The sequence below is a fragment of the Leopardus geoffroyi genome, chromosome E1 (assembly GCF_018350155.1).
Source record: "Leopardus geoffroyi isolate Oge1 chromosome E1, O.geoffroyi_Oge1_pat1.0, whole genome shotgun sequence".
Classification (NCBI taxonomy): Eukaryota; Metazoa; Chordata; class Mammalia; order Carnivora; family Felidae; genus Leopardus; species Leopardus geoffroyi.
The window spans coordinates 46,543,484-46,570,400 of NC_059330.1; the positions used below are offsets into that span (position 1 = coordinate 46,543,484).

General features: G+C 46.3%; 2 protein-coding genes, 1 long non-coding RNA gene and 2 other non-coding genes across 13 annotated transcripts in view; 3 read left to right on the top strand and 2 right to left on the bottom strand.

The window, feature by feature from the left end:
- The window catches only part of ERN1 (endoplasmic reticulum to nucleus signaling 1), an 84,916-nt gene extending 82,498 nt beyond the window's left edge, over positions 1 to 2,418 (bottom strand). Inside the window, exon 1 of one of the 2 annotated variants that reach the window (XM_045489467.1) lies at positions 2,157 to 2,391. In XM_045489467.1, coding sequence (XP_045345423.1) covers positions 2,157 to 2,201 — 45 coding nt within the window. In that variant the 5' untranslated portion in view covers positions 2,202 to 2,391. Of the gene's footprint in view, positions 1 to 2,156 lie in introns of both variants that reach the window. The other variant, XM_045489465.1, reaches the window with a different exon arrangement.
- A 12,130-nt stretch (positions 2,419 to 14,548) lies between these two features.
- Positions 14,549 to 15,107, top strand: LOC123603940. The gene is made up of 2 exons (XR_006715118.1): positions 14,549 to 14,791; positions 15,023 to 15,107. It is a non-coding gene; the product is annotated as an uncharacterized LOC123603940 (long non-coding RNA).
- LOC123604734 lies at positions 14,872 to 14,941 on the top strand. The gene has a single exon (XR_006715466.1). It is a non-coding gene; the product is annotated as a small nucleolar RNA SNORD104 (small nucleolar RNA).
- A 29-nt stretch (positions 15,108 to 15,136) lies between the features above and the next one.
- On the top strand, positions 15,137 to 15,269 carry LOC123604753. Its single transcript, XR_006715483.1, has one exon. It is a non-coding gene; the product is annotated as a small nucleolar RNA SNORA76 (small nucleolar RNA).
- A 968-nt stretch (positions 15,270 to 16,237) lies between these two features.
- TEX2 (testis expressed 2) overlaps positions 16,238 to 26,917 on the bottom strand; it is a 108,027-nt gene continuing 97,347 nt past the window's right edge. For 5 of the 8 annotated variants that reach the window (XM_045489469.1, XM_045489472.1, XM_045489470.1 and 2 more), the window contains 4 exons: positions 24,203 to 24,328; positions 22,509 to 22,718; positions 19,689 to 19,809; positions 16,238 to 17,897 (listed from right to left, as the gene is read on the bottom strand). In XM_045489469.1, coding sequence (XP_045345425.1) covers positions 17,775 to 17,897; positions 19,689 to 19,809; positions 22,509 to 22,718; positions 24,203 to 24,328 — 580 coding nt within the window. In that variant the 3' untranslated portion in view covers positions 16,238 to 17,774. Of the gene's footprint in view, positions 17,898 to 19,688; positions 19,810 to 22,508; positions 22,719 to 24,202; positions 24,329 to 24,348; positions 24,371 to 26,917 lie in introns of those variants that run through there. The other 3 variants (XM_045489476.1, XM_045489475.1, XM_045489477.1) reach the window with 2 other exon arrangements.

Here is a 26,917-nt window from a genome sequence, read left to right on the forward strand (position 1 = left end):
AGCAAAGAGCACTGTGGTGCCTGGCTGGCTCAGCCAGAAGGGCATGCGACTCTTGACCTCAGGGTGATAAGTTGGAGCCCCATCTTGGGTGAGATTCCTAAGAAATAAACTAAAACCTTTAAAAAAGAGATAGCATCGAAAAATATTCCTCCTAGAGGTACACTATAGCAGTAACAAAAATAATGACAGTGAAAAGCATCTGGTGGGGGGAGAGTTTACATTTATTACCTATGATATGCAAGGTGCCTTCACATGTGCTGGCTGTCCCCATCTCGCATATCAGGAAACAGACTCTCTAAAAAGTAAAAGAACTTGCCTGAGGGCACAGCTAGCAAGTGACCAGTGTGAACTCAGGTTTGTCCGATTTTACAACCAGTGGGTTCTGCAGGACCTGGTTTAACTGCAAACTCAGCAATGAGTTCCGTTTGGAATTTAAAATAATAATTCTCACTCTGTTTGGGGATCAAAATTTTTACTGGTAGATAATTCTGGGAGTGAAATTCTGACGTTTTACTTACAAAGCAGTTATACTAAAATGTAACTTTTTAATAAGGGTCTGGGATATTTTACCATGAACTTTGAGAAGGGTGGATTTCTAAATACAATTTGGAAATATTTACACAAACTGAAACTATAGTCCCAACTAAAGCGAAATAGTTATTTTTGGCTCTAAGTTACTCAATAACTAAAATACTAGAATCCGTCAAAGAACAGCCAATGGAAATATGCAGCAAAACCCAAAGCCCATGTATACCTAGGCTGTGATATGAAATGATCGATTTCCATATCATTTGTTTGGTCATTCTGTTTATACTCTTATTTATGAACAGGTACCAAACAACAGTCAACCAATTCAAGGCCAAGTGTTCAAGTTCAAAACATGACGCTAGCTGTGAAAGTGGATTTTTTTTTTTGAATTGGAAGAAAAAGTTAACTTACATGAATTCTATCATGATGTACAAATTTTCCTTTAAAAACAAACAAAAAAACCCAAATCTGAAAAAGATGATTTTATATTCTACTTCATCTGTTTCCAAATTCTTGTTACTCCAAGAGCACTGACTATTATTTACCAAAAGTGTATAACCTCCGAGGAGTTCACACTGTGGCCCTTAGGTACACTCGTGTCAATCCTCCTCCTGGACAGCTGGTACATGATATACCATATTAAAGAGTACATAGTGGAAGTCATTAAACAGAACCTGGCCAGTGTACCATACCCCACATCCTGAACAATGCGTTTTGTTGTTTTTTTTTTTAAACCACTAATTTAGGTTCTTCAAACCAGAAGAAAAAAAGCCAAGTCTGTCCACAAAATGTCCTCCCCAGCTATGGGGCCCAAATCCATAGCCTGAGTAAAGGCCTTAAACAGTTAAATAAATGTAATCCAGGAGCTTCTCTCCAGGAAAAGATGAAAAGGCGTTTCAGACAGCTCCACCGCGCTCTCCCAGGAGGAGACGGTCTTTCATTTAAAGTTTTGAAGCGGCTTTACCGCGCGGTCCCACAAGGGATCTTTAAAAAGAAGGCAAATCCCTCGGCTTAACCTCCTTAACGAAATCTTGGTGCAGGAAGCCTCCTGCCTCTGAAGACCTAGAAACGTGCGAGGCAGGTAAGCAGAATCAAGCTCACAGGTAAAAATGCTTACCCATTCCCAGTTGCATGTGCCTCCCAAAGTTTTCGCATTTTTAAAAGTTCAAACCAGGCTTATAAACGCAAGACATTCCTTGCCCTTCGGTTACACGGCCCTTTTGCATCCTTGCCCCACGGCCTCCGGCAGGTAGAGGCGACGCCCACCTGTGGGAAGGGTCGGGCAGGTGGGATGGCCTCCCAAGCGCGCGGGGCCTTCCAGAGGCCCCGAGGTGCCGCCGGGACGACACAAACTTGTACTGGAGCGCACGGGGTCCGGGAAGCGCTGCCCGTGACAGCGCGCTGACCCGCCAGGCCCCTCGGGTGGCGTGCGCCTCGGCGGGGCCGGCCGCGGCCGCCACTCCGGCCGGCCGGGAGGTGCTCGCTCCCCGCCCGGCGCCGTCTCCCACGCCCGGCCCGAACCTCCGCTGGCGCGCGCGGGGCCTCGGGCCGCCGCCGCCGCCGCGCTCCCGACTCGGACCCCGGTCCGCCACGCGCTGTCCCCCACCCCACGCTCCCCGGTCACTCACCCCGAGGCCGGACAGCAGCAGCGCCAGCAGCAGCCGGACCGGCATGGCGAGGACTCGGGCCTGGCTCCGGGCCCGGCCGGCCGGCTCTGGGGGGGCGGTGCGGGCCGGCGGGCAGGCAGAGGACGGGGCGGGGGCGCCGCGACTACAGCGCCGCGGCGGCAGGACTTCAGCCGACGTAGAGCTGACTAGGCGGTGGCGGCACCCCCATGCCCTGCCCTATAAGCACCGGGTGCCGCCGCTTCTTCCGGTCGGGGCGGGGCCGGAGGCGGGGCCGGCCTGGGGGCGGACCCAAAACTGGGCGAGGGGGGCGGGCCCGAAGGCGGGCTCGGGGCGGGGCCGTACTGGAGGGGCGGGTCCGGGGCGGAGCTGGCCTCCTGCTGGCTGGGCGTCACGCGGCCCCGGTTGCTGGGGGGAAGGATCAGGCCTGGGCGTCAGGCGTCTAGGGGCCCTGAGCGATTTAGACAGGGAGCTTTTCCGAGGGCTGAAGGAGAACAGCAATCCCGCCACGCGGGTGCACCCCCTCCCCAGACCGTCTCACCAACCCCGCCGAGAGACCCGCTTCGTAAGACTCGACCAGGGGAAAGGTCAGGAGACGGGCGGTGCCGGGTGTTCCGAGCCCCCGCTTCGTCTTTTCGTCGTGATGGAATCTTTTTTTTTTTTTTTTTAATTTTTTTTAATGTTTACTGATTTTTGAGAGAAACAGAGTGCAAGCAGGGGAGGGACAGAGAGAGGGAGACACAGAATCCGAAGCAGGCTCCAGACTCCGAGCTATCAGCACAGAGCCCGACGCGGGGCTGGAACCCACAAACCGTGAGATCACGACCTGAGCTGAAGTCTGACGCGTTACCGACTGCGCCACCCAGGCGCCCCCAGTCGTCGTGGTGGAATCTTGAGCAACCTCCAGAGCCAGGGTCAGCAGCTGGCAGGGATTCCAGCAAACACAACACTTCTGCCATGCGCATACAAGCTCTGGGGTCCTCCAGCTGTGCCTCAGCTAGTCCGAAGGCCCCTTTCTTCCCTTTCAACAATTTCCTTCAAGTCACGTCCCCCAGCCATCAATTCCTTTTGGAATAAACCACAGCCAAGTCATTCGCCAAAAATTATAAGCAAAGAAGGAAACCATTTCGGCAGCCTGTGTCTTGTGTTTATGTGACATTTAGTAGATGTGACCTGGTGAAGCTAGAGATGACATGTGTCATAACCCATTGGAGGGACTGGGTGTGTTGAAGGCTCATACGAGATCTATTTGAGGATTATGGACTATTAACCTGAATTTGGTCACTGGGTCCATGCTGCTCTCCTCTTGGGTGGAAGTGGACAGAGAGGGCATATTGTTTGTTACAATATAAACTAAGATTCACAGCACATTTACATATCTTTGGAAGAAAAGACAAGGGGATAGCAACTTCTCTGATTTTTCCTAACTTGCTCATAGGACAGCCTAAGATTTTTTTGGAGTTCGGGAGACTGGAGTAAGCAATGCTAGAGAAAACAGCAAAGAAGTAGCAGAGGACTGACCAAATGTCTGGTCTGTGTGCACTGTGGATCAGTCCTATCTAAGTATAAGACCGCAATGTTCAGAGGAAGCCCAAATCCCAGCAACAGAGTTCCCTATTCCCAGCCCCCAATGCCTGGATGGAAGTCAAGGGACTAATCTCTACCAATGCTGGAGAATCCAACACCAGTTTAAAAGTGGGACAAATCTTGGCAACTGTGAAAGTCGTAGACACATTTTGAAAAGTGTTTTCGGCATGTTTATGCAGAGAGGTTTGGGATTGACGGAGAGATGTGAGGAAGCAGAGGCTCCATCCGTCCCAAGCAGCATAGCCAGGTGTCCAGGGAGGAGCCAACAGCACAGAAACTGGGAGGAGTTCTTTAATGATTACCTGTCCAGCTTGTGAGCTGAACACTGGATCTGTAAGAGCACATGTTTGAGTTAAAAGAGAAGCTTGACTACAAAATGTTACTTTCACATCCCTTCTCTGGTGCTTTTCCTAAAACAGAGTAAGTCTAGGAGAGGAACTTTCTGTGCTGGAACTCTGGCAACTCTTTGACAATTCAAAATGTCACTGTGACCCTGTAAGCATGGTAGATAAAACACAAAGGGGAATCTGACTCATCTGACTCACAAATCAGTTTTAGAGATCCAATGAATTAAAAAAAAAAAAAAGAGAAAAGCCCATTCCAAAAAGTCCAGGCCAGGTTGGTATATTTTGTATCTTGTACTCAGTTGGACCAAATCTTCGGTCCTTAACTGCACTTTTATAGGTTCTCAGAATTTCTTATATACCAGTTAGACTGTTCCTACACTTAATCAGTTCCCATGTTTTATGTGCTTTCCACTTGATTGGCAACTCATACTGATAAGCTCTGGTTTTATTATGGCAGCATTGCCCATAATCTTGCTCCATAGTTAGGTACTGTTTTAACAGCTTTTTGCTCACGATAAAGCAAAAGCTGGCATCACTGATAAATACGAGCAGAAATGGAGATATTTTGTAGGGTGCCTTTGAAGTGTACCTGCCCATATAAAAGACCTGAAAATGGACAGTAGATGACCTTTCTGGAAGTTGCATTGAATGGCATCCACTAAACAAGGCAAAGGTCATGGTCTTTGTGTAAAGATAAGCCCTCTTTTTTCACCAAGGCAAGAAAAATATGTGTATCAGATTCACCAAGGACAGCAGCAGGACCTGAATGTGTATGAGGAGATGGGGGCTGGGAGAAAGTGAGTTCACAAAATCTTATTTCACTTCTCTCTAGACCAGTGGTTCCCAAACTTGGAGGACATTTACGTATGTATTTATTTATTTAAGTTTATTTATTTATTGAGAGAGAGAGAGAGAGAGAGAGAGAGGAAATGCAAGTCAGGGAGGGGCAGAGAGGAGAGAGAGAGAATCCCAAGCAGGCTTTGTGCTGTCAGAACAGAGCCAGGTGTGGGACTCGAACTTACAAGCTGCAAGATCATGACCTGGGCCAAAGCTGGATGCTTAACGGACTGAGCCACCCAGGCACCGCCCCAAACTTGGAAAGTTTAAAAAAAAAAAAAAAAAAAAAGAATTCCAACGCCTTTTCGTGCCCTCCTCCCCTACTGATTCAGCGTCTCCGGGGGTGGACCCCAGGCCTGTGTGTTTTCCAGTTTCCGCAGGTGACTAAGGGCAGCCAAGATCCTGGGCGCCAGTTCACTTACAATGTCCGGTGTTAATTCCTGTGGGCTAATCCCTTTTGTTTATTTTAGCAAATGTCGCCCTCTGGTGGAATAAATTATGACTCAGACTTTAAAGAGTTTGTACCTGTTTCATTCCTGTTTAAAACCCTTCAAAATTTCATTTAAAAATGATTATGAGGCTGGTTTGCAGATAGCTATTTGGAGAGTGGGTAGCTGCCTTTGAAGGAGACTTGAAAGGAAGAGCTGGTAAAACCAAAAAGAGAGGTCACGGTTGACAGTTTCAGGAATGTCTCAAAGGTAAGTGTTCTTCTTATCACTGTTAATATTTATTGGCTGTTGGGGCACCTGGGTGGCTCAGTGGTTGAGTGTCCAACTCTTGATTTCCGCTCAGGTCATGATCTCATGGTTTGGGGGATTGAGCCCCGTGTTGGGCCCTGTGCTGACTGCATGGAGCCTGCTTGGGACTCTCCCTCTCTCTCTGCTCCTCCCCCACATACACGTGAGCATGCTCTCTCTCAAAATAAATAAACATTATAAAAAAAATATATATTTAGGGGCGCCTGGGTGCCTCGGTCGGTTGGGCATCCGACTTCAGCTCAGGTCATGATCTCACAACTCGTGGGTTCGAACCCCCTGTTGGGCTCTGTGCTGACAGCTCGGAGCCTGGATCCTGCTTCAGATTCTGTTTCCCTCTCTTGCTGCCCCTCCTCCGCTCGTGCTCTCTCTCTCTCTCTCTCAAAAATAAATAAACATTTAAAAAATATACAATAAAATATATTTATATTATATTTATATATTTACAAATTAATGTTTATAATTACTATTTACAAATTAATATATTTAATATATATATTAACTGTTTGCAATTGTTTAGAAATGTGCAAGTACATGCTTTATGGGATCATCTCATATCTGCGCAGCAATTACAGAGGTAGGTGTTGTTTGCCCTATTTTACAGATGACACATTGAAATTTTAAAAGGTTAACAGTCTGGTGGGGTAACAAACAGCTAGCAAGAGGCACAACGTGAATTAGAACCCAGCTACTTACCCGACGTTGGAGTTTGGCTGGGTCAGCCCCCAGATGCTGTCACTCATTGCCCCATTTGCTGCTTGTTATTCGTGCTCCTCCCACAGCATTATGATAAGGGACCATTATGTGACCTGTAAACATAGCCAGTAGCCAGGATTGGCGTTTCCCTGGAGTACTGATAACAACCAGAAGTTTGTACAAATATGTGCTGATCAGGGGCATTGCCTCAAATAGCATATAAGCCTCCTGGTCTCATGCGGGGTGGGGGTGGGGGGGTTGTGGAAAAGAATGTAAGTAACAGGGGAGCCATCTGGGAAAGAATAGTGAGCTTCCTCTTGGGAGTTCTGCCCTGTGAGATAATTCAATCTAATCTTGACTGCTTATTTGTTCACTTGCCTGCGAGCTGTTGTATTTCACACCCAGTTGTGCCAAGTCTGTATGCCACCATGGTGAAGTGTCCATAGTGTCACCGTTTATCATATATTAATACTCTCAGAGAGCCAACACGGCGCCAGTGTGGAAATGACTGTCCTCTCAAAATGCCTCCACTTTTTTGCTGGCCAGTCCCTCCTAATCCCCTGGGGTCTGGCTTATTTCCACAGAACTCTCTGGAAACTTCTTTCAGGCAGCTCATAAACATTCTTCCTCTTGTAAAATCCCAGTGGCCATACTTCATCTTGTTTTTCCTGGGCCTCCCTTCAGGTATGCTAACAGTCTTTTTTCTGAACTTTCCCCTCTCTGGATATTCCCATTTTCTGGCTCTTTTTCCTCCTTCCGGACTGTGTTTCTCAAAGCTTACTGTGTAAACCTTACCTCCTCTCTCTGTTTTCCCTCTAGAACAACCGGATTTTTTTCTTATTTTTTTTAACTAGGCTCCACAGAGCCCAACTCGGGTCTTGGCCTCATGACCCCGAGATTAAGACCTGAACTGAGATCAAGAGTCGGACACTTAACCAACTGAACCACCCAGGCTCCCTGACATAACCAGATTTTAGAGCAGAAGGCAACTTTAGTTATAATGTAGTCAGCTTCGTATGGCAGATGACTGCATCTCTGACTTCTACGTGAATGATTACTACTCATTCATTCATTCTTTTAAAAAAAAATTTTTAAAACATTTTATTTATTTTGAGAGAGAGCGCACGCAGGGGACGAGCAGAGAGAGAGGGAGACACAGAACCCAAAGCAGGCTCCGGGTTTGGTCAGCACAGAGCCTGACACGGGGCTTGAACCCACAAACTGTGACATCATGACCTGAGCAGAAGTTGGACGCTTAACCGACTAGGCCACCCAGGTGCCCCTCATTCATTCATTCATTCATTCATCCTTTTAACAAATATCACCAAGGGCTTCTGAGTACAAAGGATTGGTACCATGAGGGAATATGACAGCGTAGGCAAGTTGGTGAAAGTGTTATGACCTGCACAGAAATAACCACCATGCAAAGCTAACTGTGAAAAGTTTGAGGAGGCAGGAATATACTCAGAAACAGAACTATAGTGTTCAAGAGCGAGATGGATCAGGTGGAAGAGAGGGGGTGGGATGGATAGAGCAGGGCGGGGTGGGCTTCACAGGAGAAGTAGTTTCTGTGCTGGGTCTTTTCAGATACGGCAGGGGAAGAGGAGGGCCTAAACAAAGGCCTGGGGAAAGGATGACCCTGTGTGGCGTCATGGAAGCCTAAGCTGACTCATCAGTGAGCCTTGGTTTGGCCTCCCCACGGGGGAGCAGTGGGAGATGAGGTGCGGAAGGCAGGCAGGAGGGCCAGTGGGGTGCTCAAGTCCGGCTGGGCTTTGTCTAGTAGGCATCAGAGTGACAGGACTGAATCTGAGCTTTAAGGGAAAAGACAGGTATTTGAGAGACTGTTAGGATGTCATTAACCTAGAGTCTTAACCTAGAGCAAGAAAAGGGAGAGAAGAACAAGATGGATACAAGAGACCTCGCCAGGGCAGAATGGAAAGCATTTGACTGGTGTCGTTAACATCCACAAGATAGAGAAGAAGGAATTCGACAAGAGTTCATCAAACATTCGCCATGTTCAAGGGGCTCTTCTCACTGCTGCAACCTCAGAGGGAGCAAGCAAACAAGAATTGGGGCCAGCCCCTGACCAGACAAGAGGGGTGGATACGCCAGGTTGTGTGCCAGACCTGTTGACTGTCCCCCAGTGGGCACCTCCCAGGTTGGGCCAGTCATATCACTCTACCGTGGTAGTTAATTTTCAAAGATGGTTCCAAACAATACTCCACCCCCACCCCCACCAACCTCCATATGCATATGCTGTGCTGCTCTTCTCGTCCAAAGATAGAGCTGTTTGGGGGCTGGCTCAGTCAGAGCACGTGACTCTTGATCTCAGGGTTGTGAGTTCGAGCCTCAAGTTAGGTGTAGAGATTACTTTAAAAATCTTAGGGCATCTGGGTGGCTCAGTCGTTAAACATCTGACTTCAGCTCAGGTCATGATCTCACGGTTTGTGAGTTCAAGTCCCACTTTGGGGGTGAGTTCAAGCCCTGCTTCAGGTGAGCTCAAGCCCCACTTCAGGGAAAACATGAGCCCCACCTTGAGTGAGCCCACTTCTCTCTCTCGCTCTCTTTTTCTTTCTGCCCCTCATGGGATTCTCTCTCTCTGCCCCTCACTCACTTGCACTCTCTCTCTCAAATAAAATTTAAAAATCTTAAAAAATAAGTAAGCCAAAAAAAAAAAAAAAAAACACGAATTAATTAAGAGCTGTTTCTCCTCCTTCAAATCTAGGCTGGCTCTGTGACTGGTTTTCACCAGAAGTGACATTCAGGGACTTCCCAGCCCAGGTTTAAGAGGACTGGCAGCTTCCATTTCCTTCCTCTTAGAACACTTACTTTGGGGATACTCCTTCTGGGAGCCTAGTTGCTATGTTGGGAGAAGCCCAAGCCACAGTCAGGGCACATGGAGAATGGAGTTGCTCTAAGTAACATCTCCAGCTGAGCTCCCTGCGGGCCAGCACCAGCTGTGAGTCATCTAGGTGAGCCACCTCGGATGTTCCAGGCCAGTCGGCTACTTCGAGTTGGGTTCATCCCTCAAAACCAATAAACCCTGATTAAAATGCTGACTCAGTATTTCTAGGAGGACTAAATCAACATTGCGTATGACTACACCCGGCCCATGGCCAACCGTCAGTAAAGCAGAGTTTTCTTTCTCCTTTTCTCTTCCCTACCAGCACCTGCACTCTGAGGAAGGCTGTGGCTGAAGGGGATTGAAAGAGGGATAAAATGTAGGGGTTTTCTTTTTACCCTCAACTACACTGTGGGCTACTTGACGATAGGGATCGTTTCCTTCCCATTCATGCTGCCCATGCCCAGAACAGGATCAAGCACGGAAGGGGGACTTTAACGTGTTTGTTGAAAGAGCAAGTGAATGAGAGGCCACATCTTCTGAGACCAGAGAGAAGGGTGTTATGTTATGTTGAGGTGGAGAAGAAGGAAGTTGGGGGAAATCACACGGGATGATTTGGGTTCCTTTCAGCTTCCACACATCACACCTCCCTCCACCCATACACACCGATGGCAGCCGCATCTGAGCAAGTTACCATGCTGGCTGGACGACTGTTCTAGACGGTGTTCTCTGTCTTCTCTTTCAACCCCCATATGCTGGTGTCTTTCTTATTTACCAGGACCCCTGCTCCACACTCACTTCAGGCCCCCCCAGACTTAGCACTCTTGACTCTCTTCCTAGGCGCTTGGGTCTCACGTCTTCTGTACAACTTCTGGGTCCACCTACTGGTCTGGGTTAGGACTCCCCACTGCCCCTCCGGCTCCCGGTCCCTTGGTTCACCGGGTGGTTCATAGTATGGGAGGTTAGTAATCCTCTCTCAACAGTGAGGTGTGTAGGTATAAATGTTGGATGAACTCAATCTTCTCAGATAACAAGAAATGGTTTTCACTAAAACAGAGGGTGGTCCTTAGGAGATTGCATGGTATAGTGACCAAAGAGTATAAGGTTTGAAATCATATTGTTATGAGTTCAAATCCCAGCTCTGCTTAGCCATCTATTAATTGTGCAAGTATAATTGTGCAAGTATAATTGAGCCCTGGTTCTGATTGCTCCAGGAATTAGAGCTAAAAACCAGAAATAACATTCCCTACCTTTCAGGACTGTCCCGAGAATTAGAGCTAAAATTTGTCGAGTGCCTTGCCTGTGGTAGGCATGCCATTGTTAGTAGCTCATGTTATTCTTAAGGGGGAGATAAATCTGGACTGTGGAATGTCACAAGGAGTTTGAAGTCCACCTGTCACTCTTTTGCTTAAAACCCATCAATGATAAATTGGATTTCATCAAAATTAAAAAGGCCTCCTCTTTGAAAGACACTGTTGGGAAAATAAAAAGGCAAATATTCACAATACGCATATGTGAAAAAGGATCGAAAGAACTCATATAACTCATTAATAAGAAAACGCTTTTAAAAGTGGGCAAAAAGTCTTCTGAAGCTGATTTGCCCCAAAACAAATGAACCATTAAACTCATTTGACTTTATCAAGCTGTGTCTTCTAAACCAAAGAAGAGTTTTATTTTAGTAGAGAACAAACTTAAAGTTGATGGAGGAAGGAGGGTGGGAGATGGGCTAGATGGGTGATGGATACTAAGGAGGGCACTCGTGATGAGCACTGGGTATTGTTTGTAAGTGATGAGTCACTGAATTCTACTCCTGAAACCAGAATTGCACTGTATGTTAACTAAAATTTAAATAAAAATAATTATTTTATGTTTAAAAAAAGTGGGCAAAACATCTGAACACTTTACAAAAAGATACAGTAATGGTCATATGCAAAGACTGTCAACATCTTTGGTCATCAGAAAAATGTAAATTAAAACCACAATGAGCTATCACCACATGTCTACTAAAATGGCTAACATTAGAAACAGTGAAAATGCCACGTGCTGACTAGGATTTGAAATAACGAGAACTCTCATGCATTGCTGGTGGGAGTGTAAAATGGTACAACTACTTTGGAAAATAGATTGGCAGTTTCTTCTTCTTTTTTTTTTTAAATGTTTATTTATTTATTTTGAGAGAGAGAGAGCATGCGTGTGTACTTGGGGAAGGTGCAGCGCGAGGAGAGAGAGAATCCCAAGCAGGCTCCGCGCTGTGACGACAGAGCCTGACACAGGGCCCTATTCCAGGAACTGCAAGATGGTGACCTGAGCCAAAATCAAGAGTCGGATGCTTAACTGACTGAGCCACCCAGGTGCCCCCGGTAGTTTCTTATAAGGTTAAAGATATATGCTTATCAGATGATCTAATAATTCCGTTCCTAAAATTTCTTCCTAAAAAGAAATGCAAATGAATGTCCATAAAAAGACTTCTACACTCATGTTCGTAACCACTTTATTTATAATAGTCCCAAACTGGAGATGACTCAAATCCTGTACACATGTGAATGGAAAAACAAATTGGCATATTCGTCCAATGAAATCCCCCTGAGCGACAAAAAGGAATGCACTACTGATACAATATCAATATCAGTATTTGAGGATGGACCTCAAAAACATTAGGTTAAGTGACAGAAGCCCGATGACAAAAGATCACAAACTGAATCCATTTACAAGAACACCAAAAACAGGCAAAGCTATCCTGTAATAACAGACATGGATCAGTGTTTGCCTGGGCCGGTGATTGAAGGGGGTGGGTACTGACTACAAAGAGGCAGGAGAGAAGCATTTTGGAGTGATGAGAATGTTGTGTGTCTTGATTGTGGGGGAGGCCACACAAATGTACCTATTTGTGAAAACAAAACACTAACAAAAACCAGAGCAGATCTATCACCCTCAAAAAGCACTCATGCTGCACCTTTGTAGTCAAACGCTCCCACACCTCCAATTCCTGGAACGCCTTTTATCTGTTTTTGGTTCCTATAGTTTTCTCTTTTCTGGAATATCGTATAAACAGAATCATAGCATCTTTTGAGTTTGGCTCCTTTCACTCAGCATCACGCCTGCGAGATTCTTTCAAGTGTTGCATGTATCAGTACTCCACCGTATTTTATTGCTGGGTAGCATTCAGTTGTATGGATGTACCACAGTTGCTTAAGATTCACCCATTGAAGGGCTTTTGGGTGGTTCTACTTTGGAAGGGTTATGACTAATGTTACTATAAGCATTTGTGTACAGGATTTTGTGTGAACATAAAATTCCATTTCTCTTGGGTAAATTATAAGAAACTGTCCAAATTCTTTTCCAAAATGGAAGTAACTAGTTTACATTCCCAAGTAGTAATGGAGCAAAGTTCCTGTTGCTTTGCATCCTCCCCAGCATTTCATACTTGAAGCGTAATCTTAACACATCACTATCAGTCAATGACAGCACATATACTCCCGATCAAGTATAAAACAGACATTTGGTCAATGTAATTACAACACAGTTAATGTTGCATTAATAAATATTTCATGTCAATGTTTGTACATGCTAGTGAAAACATCTTCAAGAATCTGTGGAACATTTGTAAAAACAGATCCCATTCTAGGCCACAAAGAAAACTTTGACTCATTTCCTAATGTAGAAACTGTATCACAATTGTAATAACTGCTGAAAATAGTAACAAAAATTTAAGCAGCGATAAAAACAACCACATAGAAGTTACAAACCACTTGCCAAAATAATTATTACTTTGGGTCAAAGAGGAATTTTTCAATTTAGCTAAAGTCTATGTAGAAAATAATGAAAGTAAGAGCACCATTCAACTACAAACTCAGGTTGCAATGCTTTTCTTATTACATTTTCCTTATTATGTTAGGAGGAAAAAAGGAAAACAATTCTCAAAGGGAACATAAAGGAAATAAAGATAACCAGATATTGTGACTGTCTGGTTACTGTTCTTTCTTCTGATAAATCAGGCTCTTAGGGGGCAAGGCCATATTCTTATTCTCTGCTACAGTGGACCCTGGAACAACATGAGTTTCAACTGCGTGGGTGCACTTATTTGTGGATTTTTTTTCAATAAATACAATACAGCACTGTCAATGTATTTTTCTCTTCATGATTTTTTTTTTTTTTTTTTTTTTTTTAGGGAGGCTCCCCCGCCAAGGTGGGGCTTGAACTCATGACCCTGAGATCAAGAGTCGCATGCTCTACTAACTGAGCCAGGCACCGGGTCCTCCTTAGGATTTTCTTTGTATTTTCTTTCCTCTAGCTTACTTTGTTGTAAGAATATAGTATATGATACATATAACACACAAAATATGTGCTAATTAGCTGTTTATGTTATCCATAAGCCTTCTGTCAACAGCAAGCTATTAGTAGTTAAGCTTTGGGGGACTCATAATTTAGTCAGGAATTTTCCACTGCTGTATGGTGGGTACCCTTAACACCTCCTCCACCCCCTTCCCTGTTCAAGGGTGAACTGTAGTGAATAGTGTGCCTGCCTTACAATATGAGTTCAATACTTAGAGGCATTTTTGATTTTCCCAAAGTTCGGCATTCTCTCCTTTGAGCTTCCACAGTAGACTGTTCACAGCTCTATTTTACCATTTATCATTTATTTACTTCTTTAAAAATTTCTTAAAAAAATTTTTTTTAGTGTTTATTTTTGAGAGAGACAGAGACAGAGAGTGAGCAGGGGAGGGGCACAGAGAGAGAGAGGGAGACACAGGATCCAAAGCAGGCTCCAGGTTCTGAGCTGTCAGCACAAAGCTAGATTCGGGGCTTGAACCCACAAACCTGGAGATCATGACCCGAGCTGAAGCCCATGCTTAACTAACTGAGTCACCCAGATGCCCCTATTTTAGCATTTATTAAAGCACTGCACTCACATAAGTTTTCCGCATCACACCAGTCCTTTAAAAACAATTATTTGTTTACCATTCGGCCTGTGCCAGGCAACTGACAATAATCCATTTAATCCTCATGACAGCTTTTTTGAATATTCCTATTTTCCTGAAACCGAGGGTCATCCAACAAATTCCTCACAAGTTCAGGATTTGGTTGCACACACCCTACTTTCAAACATAGGCTTTTTTTTTTTTTACCCAAACAGGTTACTTTGAACTCAGGAACAAGGTTAGATTGTCACCTTTATACGCTCAGCTCTTAGCCTAGCTCCTGGCACAGAATGTCTCAAACAAGTGACGCATTAGTAGGGTTCTGTTTGTAAACGTTCCTTCCGCGTACCGTGGCGAGAAGTGCTAATTACAAGCCAGCGACGCAGACTCGGAAAGAAATCCAGAATTTACGGACGCTGCAGGACCCTCGGTCTTTCTTTCACTCCTATCTCTATGGTTAGCAAGTGACCACTCTACACTCTGGAGGACTCAGCGAGCGCAGATGAGCCCTAGGCGACCTTATTGGCACGTGACCGGAAGTCTGACTTGCTATTGGTTAATGCTGGTAAAGCCCGCCCAACAGCCTCCTGTCAGCTCCTTTAAGTAGACTCCGCGGGGAAGCGCTCAGTCTTTCGGCGACTGTGAGGTTCGAGAGGTGAGGCTTTGTTTGTGGTGGGTACTGGCGCCTAGGCCCGGGTCTCCGGGCCTTGGAGCCGGGTGGGTCGCGGGCGGCCTGCAGTGATGACATGCCAAAAAAAGCACGTGTTAGACTGCTGACGCGGGTGATGCGAACTACAGTCTGAGCCGAGCCTCCGCGGCGGCGGCGGCGGGGAGGGAACGGACCTGCGGGCGCACGTCCTCTAACCCGCTGCTATCGTTCTTGCAGATTCCTGCCGGGCCGAGAACGTAGATCACCTTCTACTCCCCTTCGACCTTTCCCCGAAGCCTTTGAATAAAATGGTTTGATCCCAGCTCCGGTCTTGGTGTTTCTTTTCGCGACGCGCTGCCTTTGAGCCCCCGCCGCGCCTGCGCGTGGCGCCGGGGGTCAGGCTGCAGCGCCAGAGCACACGCTTGCGCATAACTGGGGCCGCGCGGTCCTCCGCCAGCGGTCCTTTTAACCGCGAGCCACACGCCCGCACCCGGCTGCAAGGGGGTAGGCGACGTTGTGGGAAGTGCCCTGGAGAGACCACGGGGATCCTATAGGCCCCGCTACTCCGTTTCCCGCACATTCCTAGTTCTTTTGTGGAAGTCCTGTCGTCTCCGTGATTATCGGGACCTGCAGGTTAACCGCGGCGTGGGGGGGGGGGGGGGGGGCGGGGCCTGAAGGGAGGGGAGTACGTGGCCTTGAGCAGTTTAAGGACCGCGGTGTACTTGAACTGGTTTCGGTCCTGATGGTGCAAGAATAACACCTGGCTGAGGTGTGGCAGTGATCTATTTGAGAATAACTACCATTTAGGGCCAACTGCTTATTTGGATACTGTACCAAGCATGGGAATAAAAGCTTGGACAAATTAATGTGTCCCAGTTAGCCTCAAGAAGGTCATTGGGAAAAGAATTTCGATCTTCTGCATTGCCGGGCACGGCAGGCACCTAAGTAAACGCACACTCCTCCCGGGTCCAGATAGGGGAGTAGCGATGTCCCCTGGGTTTGGGGGAAATGTGCATCAGTTCTGAGTACAAGGCAGCACATGTTGAAGGCCGAGGATGCACAAGTGCAGTGTATCAACTGCTTTGGCCGTAATAACCGCAGGGGTCCCCAAGTTAACAGGATTGCTAGGCTGTTGAGGGTGCACGGAAGCAGGACGGTCTGCCTCAGGAGAGGGAGATTTTGTTCTAAAGATTTTGAGTAATCTGCACTGAAGGTGAAGCTAGAGCTTACAACCCCCCAAATCGAGTCACATGCTCTACCTACTTAGCCAGCCGGGCGCCCCGCTCCCTCCGTGTGGTGAGGACCGCCTTGCAGTTTAGAAAACCTGCCTGGTGGTCACCAGGAAATCCAAGCTGCTTTGGCAGCTGAGTGACCCAAGTGGCCTGTACCCACTGCTTAATTGTCTCCCTATTACCTAAAAAGGATTCAGTAGAAATAACTTAGATGCTTATCTAGTATTTGACATTGAGAGATTTATTTTGTGAAACAACGCAAGCGACTGTAAATCCCCACATACTATTCGGTTAAGTGCAACAGGGGACTCGTGTAATCTACACAGTAGTGCATCTAGTCCTTTGCCTTTAGTTATTGCACAAAAATTCGAATAGACCAGTGAACAAGACTGACAGGCAAATCGGCCTACACAATGAGAAATCAGAACAGTACACCGACTGGAATGATCAAATAATTTAAGTCAAATGTTTTAATGGTGCGATTAAAGTAGTCAAGGGTTCAGATATATTTTTTCAATATATTAATTTCTTTAAAGTCAGGTTCAGGCAAGGTGCTGTTTAAAAAACCACGATTAGCTTTGTCCACAGATGTAAGTCATCAAAAGTTACCCATGGTAGTTCTGATGTTGAATGCAGCTTTTAAACAATAAAAAATTGTGTTTTAAGTGTACTTCTCAAAGCAAATGATACAACTAGGGAGCCCCCAAACTTGTAAACTAAGACCTTCTGACACAAATGCACAAAATAAGATTGGCAACGTTAAAGAAAGGTCACGTGAGTTCTGAGCTAACGTAGTGTTTAATGTTGAGCAAAACTTGGTCTCAACTCTCAAAGGTGGTAGAGAGTTCTCGCCTTTGGCTGTCAGAAGAGGAAACTGCCCATAACCTCAAAACATCCCGAACCAGTTAGATTTAACAAAGCATTTAGACGGCCTGTAGAAAGCACAGAGCACATAGGAAGTGCCAGATAGACCTTGCTCTGGCTTTCCATCCCCTACCCCAATTCTTTATGTGCAGTATTTGCCATTTTCACATACCCTCATGTCTCAGGAAAACATTTGGGATTAGTTAGAAACCAGGTGATTGTACCTCAGTGGTAGAAGGCTTGGGATGGTTTGATCTCATGGCTTTGCCTGATGTTCACATAAATCTTGCTGTCCCCACCCCAGCTGATAGGATGTTAGTGTGTGTATGTTCTATGGCTACTTGCTTCCAAAACGCACAATTTAATAGGAACGGTAAGTTGCTACGCGTATCTCTTTATCATCAGTGAAATGGTTCACAAAGTTCCACTCCCCACCCCGCTCACGTTCCTGAACAGACATTCTCTGGAAGCGTGGAGGGCTGTGTCACCTATGGACTAGAAGTGCAAAAACGTTCCATTGTGCACTGGCTGCCTGAGGAAAAGCTTTGGAGGAGTCGGGGCGAGGGGAAGAAGGCCTTCCAGTTGTAAGCTTTGCTCGCACTGTGCTCTCGCTGCCACAAACACGGGAGCCATGGTGTGAGTCACCTGTCCCCTCTGGATCCACCGTGGTCATTCTTCCGCAGTCCCTTTGCTGAGTCAAAGCTTTGCAGCAGGCAGTGCAGACACCAGTTCCCGGATGCGTGGAATGACACCGCACAGTGGAATGGGCACCGGCAGGCAGAGGGCAGAAGCTGTGGCACAAGGGCAGACCAGTGCTACAGCGCAGATGGCAGCCTAGAACCCCACACTTTGAGCCAGATCTCGTAATACTGGGAAGGTCAGATCTTCACCCATCACAGCTGGTCAGCAGCCTCCACAAGTGGGTCTTTGAGGAGGCAGGAAGCGGAGCGAGGGTCCATGGCTGAGTGCATTATGGGGATATAGACATCATCCATGTTTGGCATGACAAAAACCTTCTGTAGAAAGAAATTAAAGAATGGCCGTGTGGAAGGATGCTCGGGTTCCTCAGGCTGTTGCTCTACTCTGTTCTGATAATTTTAGGTTTCAGATAAGTTTTAAATGTACATATGAACCAACTTTTCGTGCACATTCTAAACGAATTCCTCTGCCACATTTAAATAGTTGAGGAATCACAGTGCATGAACACAGGTCTGAGGCAGAAGCAGCCTTTGATTTCATGTACATATAATAAAACTACTCATGAATTCATAAATATTTAACACCATTACTTTAAGAGAACTGGCTTAAGTTGTTCATAATATTTCCAAATTCCTATGTCCAGAACACATATTCCAAGTAAGTTCATTCACTTAAACCCTAGCAAAAAAATATAAGCTAATTTTTTTTCACACCAGAACCAGACAAAGCTATATATGAAAGAAATTCTACCATAATGAACACGTGAAGGATCATCAGTGATTGATAATGATGGTACTTTGACTATCATGTTTATAAACTAATTTTATGCAAGTGAATCCTGGCAATGCATTCAGTCTTCAGTAATGCCCTCTTACAAAAGCAAAAAAAGGTGGCTATGGGAGGGTGTAACAGTCACCTGTCAACTTCCCAACTTGCCTCAAAAATACCAGAAGCCAATCTCTGACCCTTGGCCTTTCTTTTCCCTCTTGTACCCCAATACCCCTGAAAGAGATAACCCACTCTAATTCCTATTGTAGGTTCTAGGGAAAAGAAAAAAAAAAACTAAAGGTTGCCTTTCCTCTCACTAGGTTCAAACTACTTTTCTGCTTGGTGATAATACTAAGCTTCCCAGAAATTGGTTTTAAATTAAAGTTAATCCATAGCTTTTGTTTATTCATTTGAGAGAGAGAGAGAGACAGAGAACACGTACCACATGTGAGCCAGGAAGGGGCAGAGAGAAAGGGAGAGAGAGAATCCTAAGAAGGCTCTGTGCTATCAGCACGGAGCCTGACTCGGGGCTTGATCTCACAAATCGTGAGATCATGACCTGAGCTGAAATCAAAAATTGGACACTTGGGGCGCCTGGGTGGCTCTGTCGGTTGAGCGTCCGACTTCGGCTCAGGTCATGATCTCACAGTCTGTGAGTTCGAGCCCCACATCGGGCTCTGTGCTGATGGCTTGGAGCAGGGAGCCTGCTTCAGATTCTGTGTCTCCCTCTCTCTCTGCCCCTCCCCTGCTCGTGCTCTGTCTCGCTCCGTCTCAAAAATAAATAAACATTTAAAAAAAAATTGGACACTTAACCAACTGAGCCACCCAGGTGCCCCTAATCCATAGCTTTTAAATAAAAACATAATTTTTCAAAGGCGGTATCTCAAAACATACCACTGCAAAAATATGGGTCTCCTTCAAACGGTGAAATTTATTTCAAAGTAAATTGTTTGCTAATCCATAAAACGTTGACAGACCTCGAATATCTGATAAAAATTTGGTAGATATAGCTCATCCCAGGGCCTCAGTTACATTATTTCCTTTGGTGGCAGAAAGCAGAAAACAGGCTTGGAGAATGAGCTCTGGCTTAGTGGACCCAACTTTTGGGTTTCCTCTGAACTACTTAACAGGGTTCTGTGGCTGAGGCTCCGGGTTTCTGAAATCATACCTAAGATGTTATGCCTGTCTGATCATAACACGTACTTTCCTGGGATGAGGGTCCATAGCTTTCATTAGATTCTCGAAAGAGGATCCTGACCCCAATAAAATTCAGAACCTCTGTTCTGCCCTGAACTTTGAGACTCGTGTGAAACACACACCAGATGATACCACACGTTTACCTGAAACTCCTGTTCCAGTTTCTTCTCTATCCAGTCTGTCACATGAACTAGAGTCACTTCTCTCTCTCCAAGTTTTGGCCGAGCTTTCAGCTCTACATATGGTGGCTTCCGGAAACCATACCTTTTTGGAGAAGACAAGTAGCAAACAACTGCATTTAGAGGCAGACAAGGAGGTAGACAAGTACCAACAGCAAACATTCTTCATGTACCCAGGGCTTCTCCCCATGTGAATGTTCTCTTACTCTGAACACCTCCTCTAAAAATGATTCAAGGCAGCAAATAGGAATTGCGAGCTCCCACGTCCCTGGACCAAGTGTAGGGCTGTGATGATTTGAGAACAGTTCTGACAAACTGGGAGAGCCAGGAAGCACCACTGGAAAAGTCTGTGACCTGGGCGTTGTTTTCTGGTCTTTTGCTTTTCCTGAAATGGCAAGGATCTCTTCTGTTTCTATTTTAATAAAGATAGTGTATGTGCGTTACAAAACCCAAAATATACATGTGTATAAAGCAGAAAGTGAAAGATACTGCCTCTCTCAGAATCTTATCCCTAAGACAGGACCACTGAGAGAAGCGGGGTCAATTTCCCCCATACTCTTAATATGCATATGTAAACAGAGAACTTTCTATAACCTGCTTTTTCATTCCATCCTCTACAGCATGCTTATTAAGGCTTCCCAGTGGAGCTTACTGGCACTCACACTGTTGGTAAAGGATCCAGACAAGAGACTGTGTGCTATCAAACTACCTAAAAACTTCCACCTGGCATGGACCAATGTTTTAAAAACTACAACAAAAACATCAAATTGCTATAAACATATCTAAGCACTCTCAAGATCTATACTTATCTCTGGATTCATAACAAATGTACTTGGTAGCACTATCCCAGAAGCCTTTAATTTCATCTTCCACTGAGCAGTGGCATCTGTAACCGATACATCTTAAAGCATGAAATTACATAGGTGAAGGTATGTTGTATCAACTCTTACTATTAAAAAATTTTTTTTTCTTAGGTTTGGAAGACTGTACAGTAAGATATTAACAGTGGTTATTTTGGGATGATAAGATTATAGGCTTTTTTACCCCTCTCTTTTTTTTTTTCATTTGTTCCTTTTTTTTTTTCTTTTTTTACAATGAAAGATTACCCTCTAGAAATAAAATCTAGGGGTGCCTGGGCGGCTCAGTTGGTTAAGCATCCAACTCTTGATTTTGGCTCAGGTCATGATCTCATGGTAGTGAGATCGAGCCCTGTATTGGGCTCATGCACGGAGTGCGGAGGCTGCTTGGGATTCTCTCTCTCCTGTCTCTGCCCCTCCCCTGCTCATGGGTGTGCTCTCTCTCTGTGTCAAAATAAAGAAATACACTTAAAAAATTATTTAAAAATAAAACCTAAAAAGGTATTTTAAAGTTTTTACTGGGAAATACCAGCATCCTCATCAAATGGTCAATTCAAAAAATTTTCTGATAAATCTTTAAAAATTTTTTTTAATGTTTATTTATTTTTGAGAGACAGAGAGACAGAGTGTGAGCAGGGGAGGAGCACAGAGAGAGGAAGACACAGAATCCAAAGTGGGCTCCAGGCTCTGAGCTGTCAGCACAGAGCCCAACGCGGGTCTCAAACTTGAGAACTGCGAGATCATGACCTGAGCCAAAGTCAGAGGCTCAAGCGACTGAGCCACCCAGGCGCCTCCAGAATGTCAATTTTAAATTTTTTTTTTTTTTTCGACGTTTATTTATTTTTGGGACAGAGAGAGACAGAGCATGAACGGGGGAGGGGCAGAGAGAGAGGGAGACACAGAATCGGAAACAGGCTCCAGGCTCTGAGCCATCAGCCCAGAGCCCGACGCGGGGCTCGAACTCACGGACCGCGAGATCGTGACCTGGCTGAAGTCGGACGCTTAACCGACTGCGCCACCCAGGCGCCCCCAGAATGTCAATTTTAAACTGCAGTTCAGGGGCACCTGGGTGGCTCAGTCGGTTAAGCATCCGACTTCGGCTCAGGTCATGATCTCACAGTTCATGAGTTCAAGCCCCGTGTCAGGCTCTATGCTGACAGCTCGGAGCCTGGAGCCTGCTTCGGATTCTGTGTCTCCCTCTCTCTCTGCCCCTCCCCTGCTCATGCTCTGTCTCTCTCTGTCTCAAAAATAAATAAAACATTAAAAAAAAAAATTTTTAAACTGCAGTTCACAGATAGTGATGTTCTTCTGCTGGATCCATGAATAGGACATTTCACCGGTTCTCAATGCTGGCTTAGTTCTCCATGCTATGGATCCTGGGGGCTGGGTGCATCTCCGTTTTTAACAAGTCTCCAGGTGACTGTGATGTGCAGTTTGATTTGAGGGCCACTAGTTCATTCAATGACAACTCCTCGGACAGACCTCCTCCCACAGTAACCAAGTGCATAGGTTCTGACTCCTTAACACCTCGCTCTAACCCAGGGAGCCTTCCCTAAGCACCTCAGCCTCTGCGGAATGCGTGATCCCCCTCTGTAAAGCAGGGATAACAGTGGTACCTATCTCTGCAGGATGTTGTGAGGCACTTACACCCCAGGCCAGGCAGAGAGTAAGAGCTCTACAGATGGCAGCTCTTCTAACTGGTGGAAAGAACTGGCTTTAGACAGGAGGAAGACCGAGAATAGAAACATGTGAAGGTGAAGCTTTAAATGCGAATGGACCATTCACAGAAGAAAGTAGAATTGGATTTGTGACAAACATTAAGGTTCCATGAAAAACGTGTGTAAGTGCTTCTGCCCAGAGGGCACTCTCCACAATGTCAAGGGTACGCAGGCTGGATTTTTCTGGCCACGCAACAGGTGGTACGCACCATATTCGGTCAGTCGGGGGAGGTGGAATGTTGACCGCCAGGGTTCCTCTACATTCTTGCACTTCCACAGTGAGCAGCAGGGGGGTGTTGGAGACTTCTTCAATCTTCTTTTTAATGAACTCTGTCTCTGTTGCTTTTTGGAAATATTTTGACTTGGTAATTTTATCAACAAACCTCATAATCTTGCTTGTTCGATGACCCCCAACATACCTTTAAATGAAGGACACAGATGTTAGCATAAACTTTGCTCCTTCATACACAAAACCTCTGTGGTTCTTCGTTCACCTTACTCTAGACCAGAGTTTCCAAACCGAAGCACTACTGACATTTTGGACTAGGTAATTCTTTGTGGTGGGGGCTGTCCTATGCACTGTACAATGTTTAGCAGCACCCTGGTCTGAGCCTTTTAGGTGCCAACAGCATGTTTCCCCCAGTCATGATAATAAAAATTGCCTCCAGACATCGCTAAATGTCCCCTCGTGGGCAAAACAACCTCCAGTGGAGAAACCACTCCATTAGGGAAGGTGTAGACATCAGACAGGACCCAAGTCTTGACCAATGGAGAGACAAAGTTCTCACAGTGCAGAGAAGGCATCTCACCTGTCTTCCTTAACAGCCCTCAACTACTGAACATAAATCCCGAGTTCTCCTAGAGAAACTTCCCCATGTCTACACAGCAAATAGGAAATCGTGCTGCATCTGACAGGGACATAAAACACAGTCATTAACTGACTGTCTTTTAGGTGATGGCATACCAACTTTCAGTGGCAACTACTTTTCAAAGGGCTTAGAACTTTTTTCTAAAGAAAAATGTTACCTCAGGTGGCATGCTAGAAGGCCACGAAGCAAGCTTTTGTATCAGGTCCTATCAACCATAGGATTGCCCTAAGGAGAGAGGGTATTTGCTTTTTAAAATCCTCTGGAGTTCCAGAGTGCCAGGAAAAGTATGTGTATGTGTGTAGGGAAAAGCAGTCATTCTTAAGAAGGTCAAGAGGGTAGATTTTAAATAATGAACCCAAGTGTTAGTATCGACCCTTCCACGTCTGGAGTCTCTCCAACTTCTGTAGGATCTCAAAAGTGAACAGGTTGATATTTTCTTACAGATGCTTCTGAATCTCTGGTTTCTTTATAATCTTAGTTGCTTCAACTCACTTCGAATAATTAAAAGATCCTTACAGAGAAGCTGTTTAAGCACTCTTATTATTCCACAGTCCAAGTTACAGACAAAGGGAGCCCCGAAAATGAAGTCCATCACCCAAAAGATCAGCTAAGCAGCCCACGTCTTCAAAATTCACCAAAGAAATCACCCGAATGTTCCAGCCTCGTAGGAACCGGCAGCTCAATGAGAAAGTGTGACCCAACTGAGGGCAGCGATGCTCTCCATCGGGCACTAGGGGGAGGTGTTGTGTAAGCTCCTTGCACTAAACACGCCTTTCAATGCTCTATTAATAATTTTCTTCACTGGCCCAAGAAAGCCATTTTGATGGGGATCTTCTTAGCTAAGGAAAGAATTGTTGGGTCTTTCTGCTGTGGGGGCTGGAGTTTTAAGCACGGACTCTGGGTTCTTAATGTAAAAGTCATTCACTCAATACGAGGGAAGAAGAAAGATTATATAGGACACCCAAGTTGGTGCCCTGAGCCCTGGAGCCCTGGAGCCCTGGAGCCCTGGAGCCCTGGAAGCTGGATCCACTCACCCTTCAGCCCCTGGGAGGAGCGGTTTGTCTCCCGCGCTGGGCTCTGGAGCGTCGTCTTCATCAGAGGAGCCAGCACTGGAGGACTCCTCATCACTGTCCGCCAGACAGTACGCCCTGGGCCTGCAACTGATCAGGGCAGAGTCACCACCGTAGCCTGCCCTTCAGGCTCTGCTTAGAAAGAGAACACACATGCTCCACCGCCATCACCGCTAACATGTCCTCATTCTCCCAACCCACCCAGAAAAGAAGAGGCTGGATCCAAGAGCCCTCGGGTTGGTCAGGTTACCCGGAGACTCTTCAGTGCCAAGTGCCCTGAGAGCAGCACAGGACTTGGGGCTCAAGAGTTCCATTCTGTGCATGCGTCCGGACAGGTGGTGGGAGTGTGATGCCGTCCACACAAAATGCAGTGATCTCATCGACAGTGCAGCAGTAGCCAAGTGGCGGGGCGGGGGGCGGGGGGATGGATGGAAAGCACGATGGTTGCAAGGGTGAGGTGACAGCTGATGTTGGCGACATAACCTCCTCTCACACATGACGGGATGACGGGGATGTTTAGGCAAGTCCCTGGGCTCTGCCTGAGTTCAGTGACTCTGATGCTTTCTGCCTTAGTTACCTCCAGATTAGTTTTGACTCAAGACTCCTTCCTAGTGAAATTATGTGTCTTATCCCATACCTGCTCTAGCTCCTAAAGGCCACAGAAAAAGCCAACAATCGCAAGGGACAAACCTCAAGGGACTCTAGGAAACAACCGACAGGAGAGCCTAGGAAGTCTCCCGGAGAAATACAAATTTAAAAACCATTTAAAAAAAGAAAGTGATACAAAGCCTCGTCAGTGAGCAACGTTCCCCATTAATCTTTCCAGGGATACTCAGTTTTCAGAGGCATGGGGGTTACTAGATCACTAGCAGTGGCAAGGGCCACTCTAATGGCACTAGGGGGGGTTCTTGGCCGGGATTCGGCCCCACAAAAGGCAGCTCCCTCCCTGGATGGCGGCTTTGCTTCAGAGAGGCAGACAGGTAGGGCCCACCTCTGAGGCTCGGAGACTTGATTGGGATGAAGCCAACGAGGGACAGAGTAGTCTCTGAACACTACTAAGCAACCAAATGGTCACAAAGCAGAGCCTTGCATTTCTGATAAGGACAAAATTACTGGGAAGGCAGCAGAGCTTAGGTCCAATCCCTACAGGTGTGATCCCTACGGGGTTTCCCTCCGATGCTCACAGGGGGCAGTCATCTCCTGGCCAAAAGTGGCCAAGGGCACCCAAGGGCAGAGCACACACGCTCGTGCAGACTTGAAGGCCCAGCAGAGGCCCCAGCTAGAATGGTGGAGCTGAAATCTCCACCCTGTGAAACAGGAGCCTGACTGTAAGAGGACCTCACAAGTGTCCTCCCTGGCAGGACACCCGGATCCTCCCCGACCCCGGCTCTGAAACATTAGAGCCAGCCGTTCCACCAACAGGCTTGCGTACAGTTAAAGGGAAACTCCCTGTGCACGTACAAAAGCCTCTTGTCCCTGACCATGGAGACAATACCTAACTGACTCTTTCTTCCTCCTTCCGTTAGAGTCCTGGCTAGTCCGGGAAATGCTATGGGTGTTCACTGGTCGCAAAGCCATTTCAGAGCTTTCCCTGGTTAGGCAGTCCTCACAGAGATCTTCTTTTATATAAAATGTGCGCAGCAAAATATTAGTCCCAAGAAAGCCTATAAATTGGGTCTTGAGATGAGGAAAGTCAGGGAGGCAAGTCCCCAAGATAACACAACCATCTGAGAAACCCATCTCACTTGTCCATCGGTAAGAGGACTGCTTCCTGGCTCTAGATGTGGCCTCAGACGAGGAGTCTGTGTCCCGCCAGCGCAGGTAGCCTGCTCCCCCTCCACGCAGCACAAAAAGCTGCCTCAAGATCTGTGACCGCAGCGAAACCTGCTGAGCCACCAGCCCCTCCTGTTCCCCTTTGTCATCTGGCAGCCTCCAGCCCTGAGGCAAAAGATGCCAAAGGCTGAGCACTGCAGAGAGCTCTCGGGTTCCCAAATTAATCCTCCGCAGGACAGAGAACAGGATAAATTTTGTGGCTTGAACTTAATAATTTAGACAGTGCCGTATCAGTGCAAGTGGATCAGATGACGTAAAATTTTGATTTTGACCAAACGGTTACCCCAATGTGGCACCCAATCCTTACTAACTAAATATGTAACTGTTTGGCTCATATTTAGTTTTATAACTCAACATGAATTTTATGATCTCGTGATGTCAGCATGAACTTCAGAGAAAGATACACTGCACATTCTTATATAAGATGTGCTGGGGGGGCACCTGGGTGGCTCAGTCGGTTCAGTGTTTGGCTTCAGCTCAGGTCATGATCTCGCAGTCTGTGGGTTCGAGCCCCGTGTCAGGCTCTGTGCTGACATCTCTGGGCCTGGAGCCTGCTTTGGGTTCTCTGCCCCTCCCCCACTCATGCTTGGTCTCTCTCAAAAATAAACATTGAAAAAAAAAATACAAAGATGTGCTGGAACGTTAATAAGCCTAGTTTTTTTTTTTTTTTTTAATTTTTTTTTTTTTCAATGTTTATTTATTTTTGGGACAGAGAGAGACAGAGCATGAACGGGGGAGGGGCAGAGAGAGAGGGAGACACAGAATCGGAAACAGGCTCCAGGCTCTGAGCCATCAGCCCAGAGCCCGATGCGGGGCTCGAACTCACGGACCGCGAGATCGTGACCT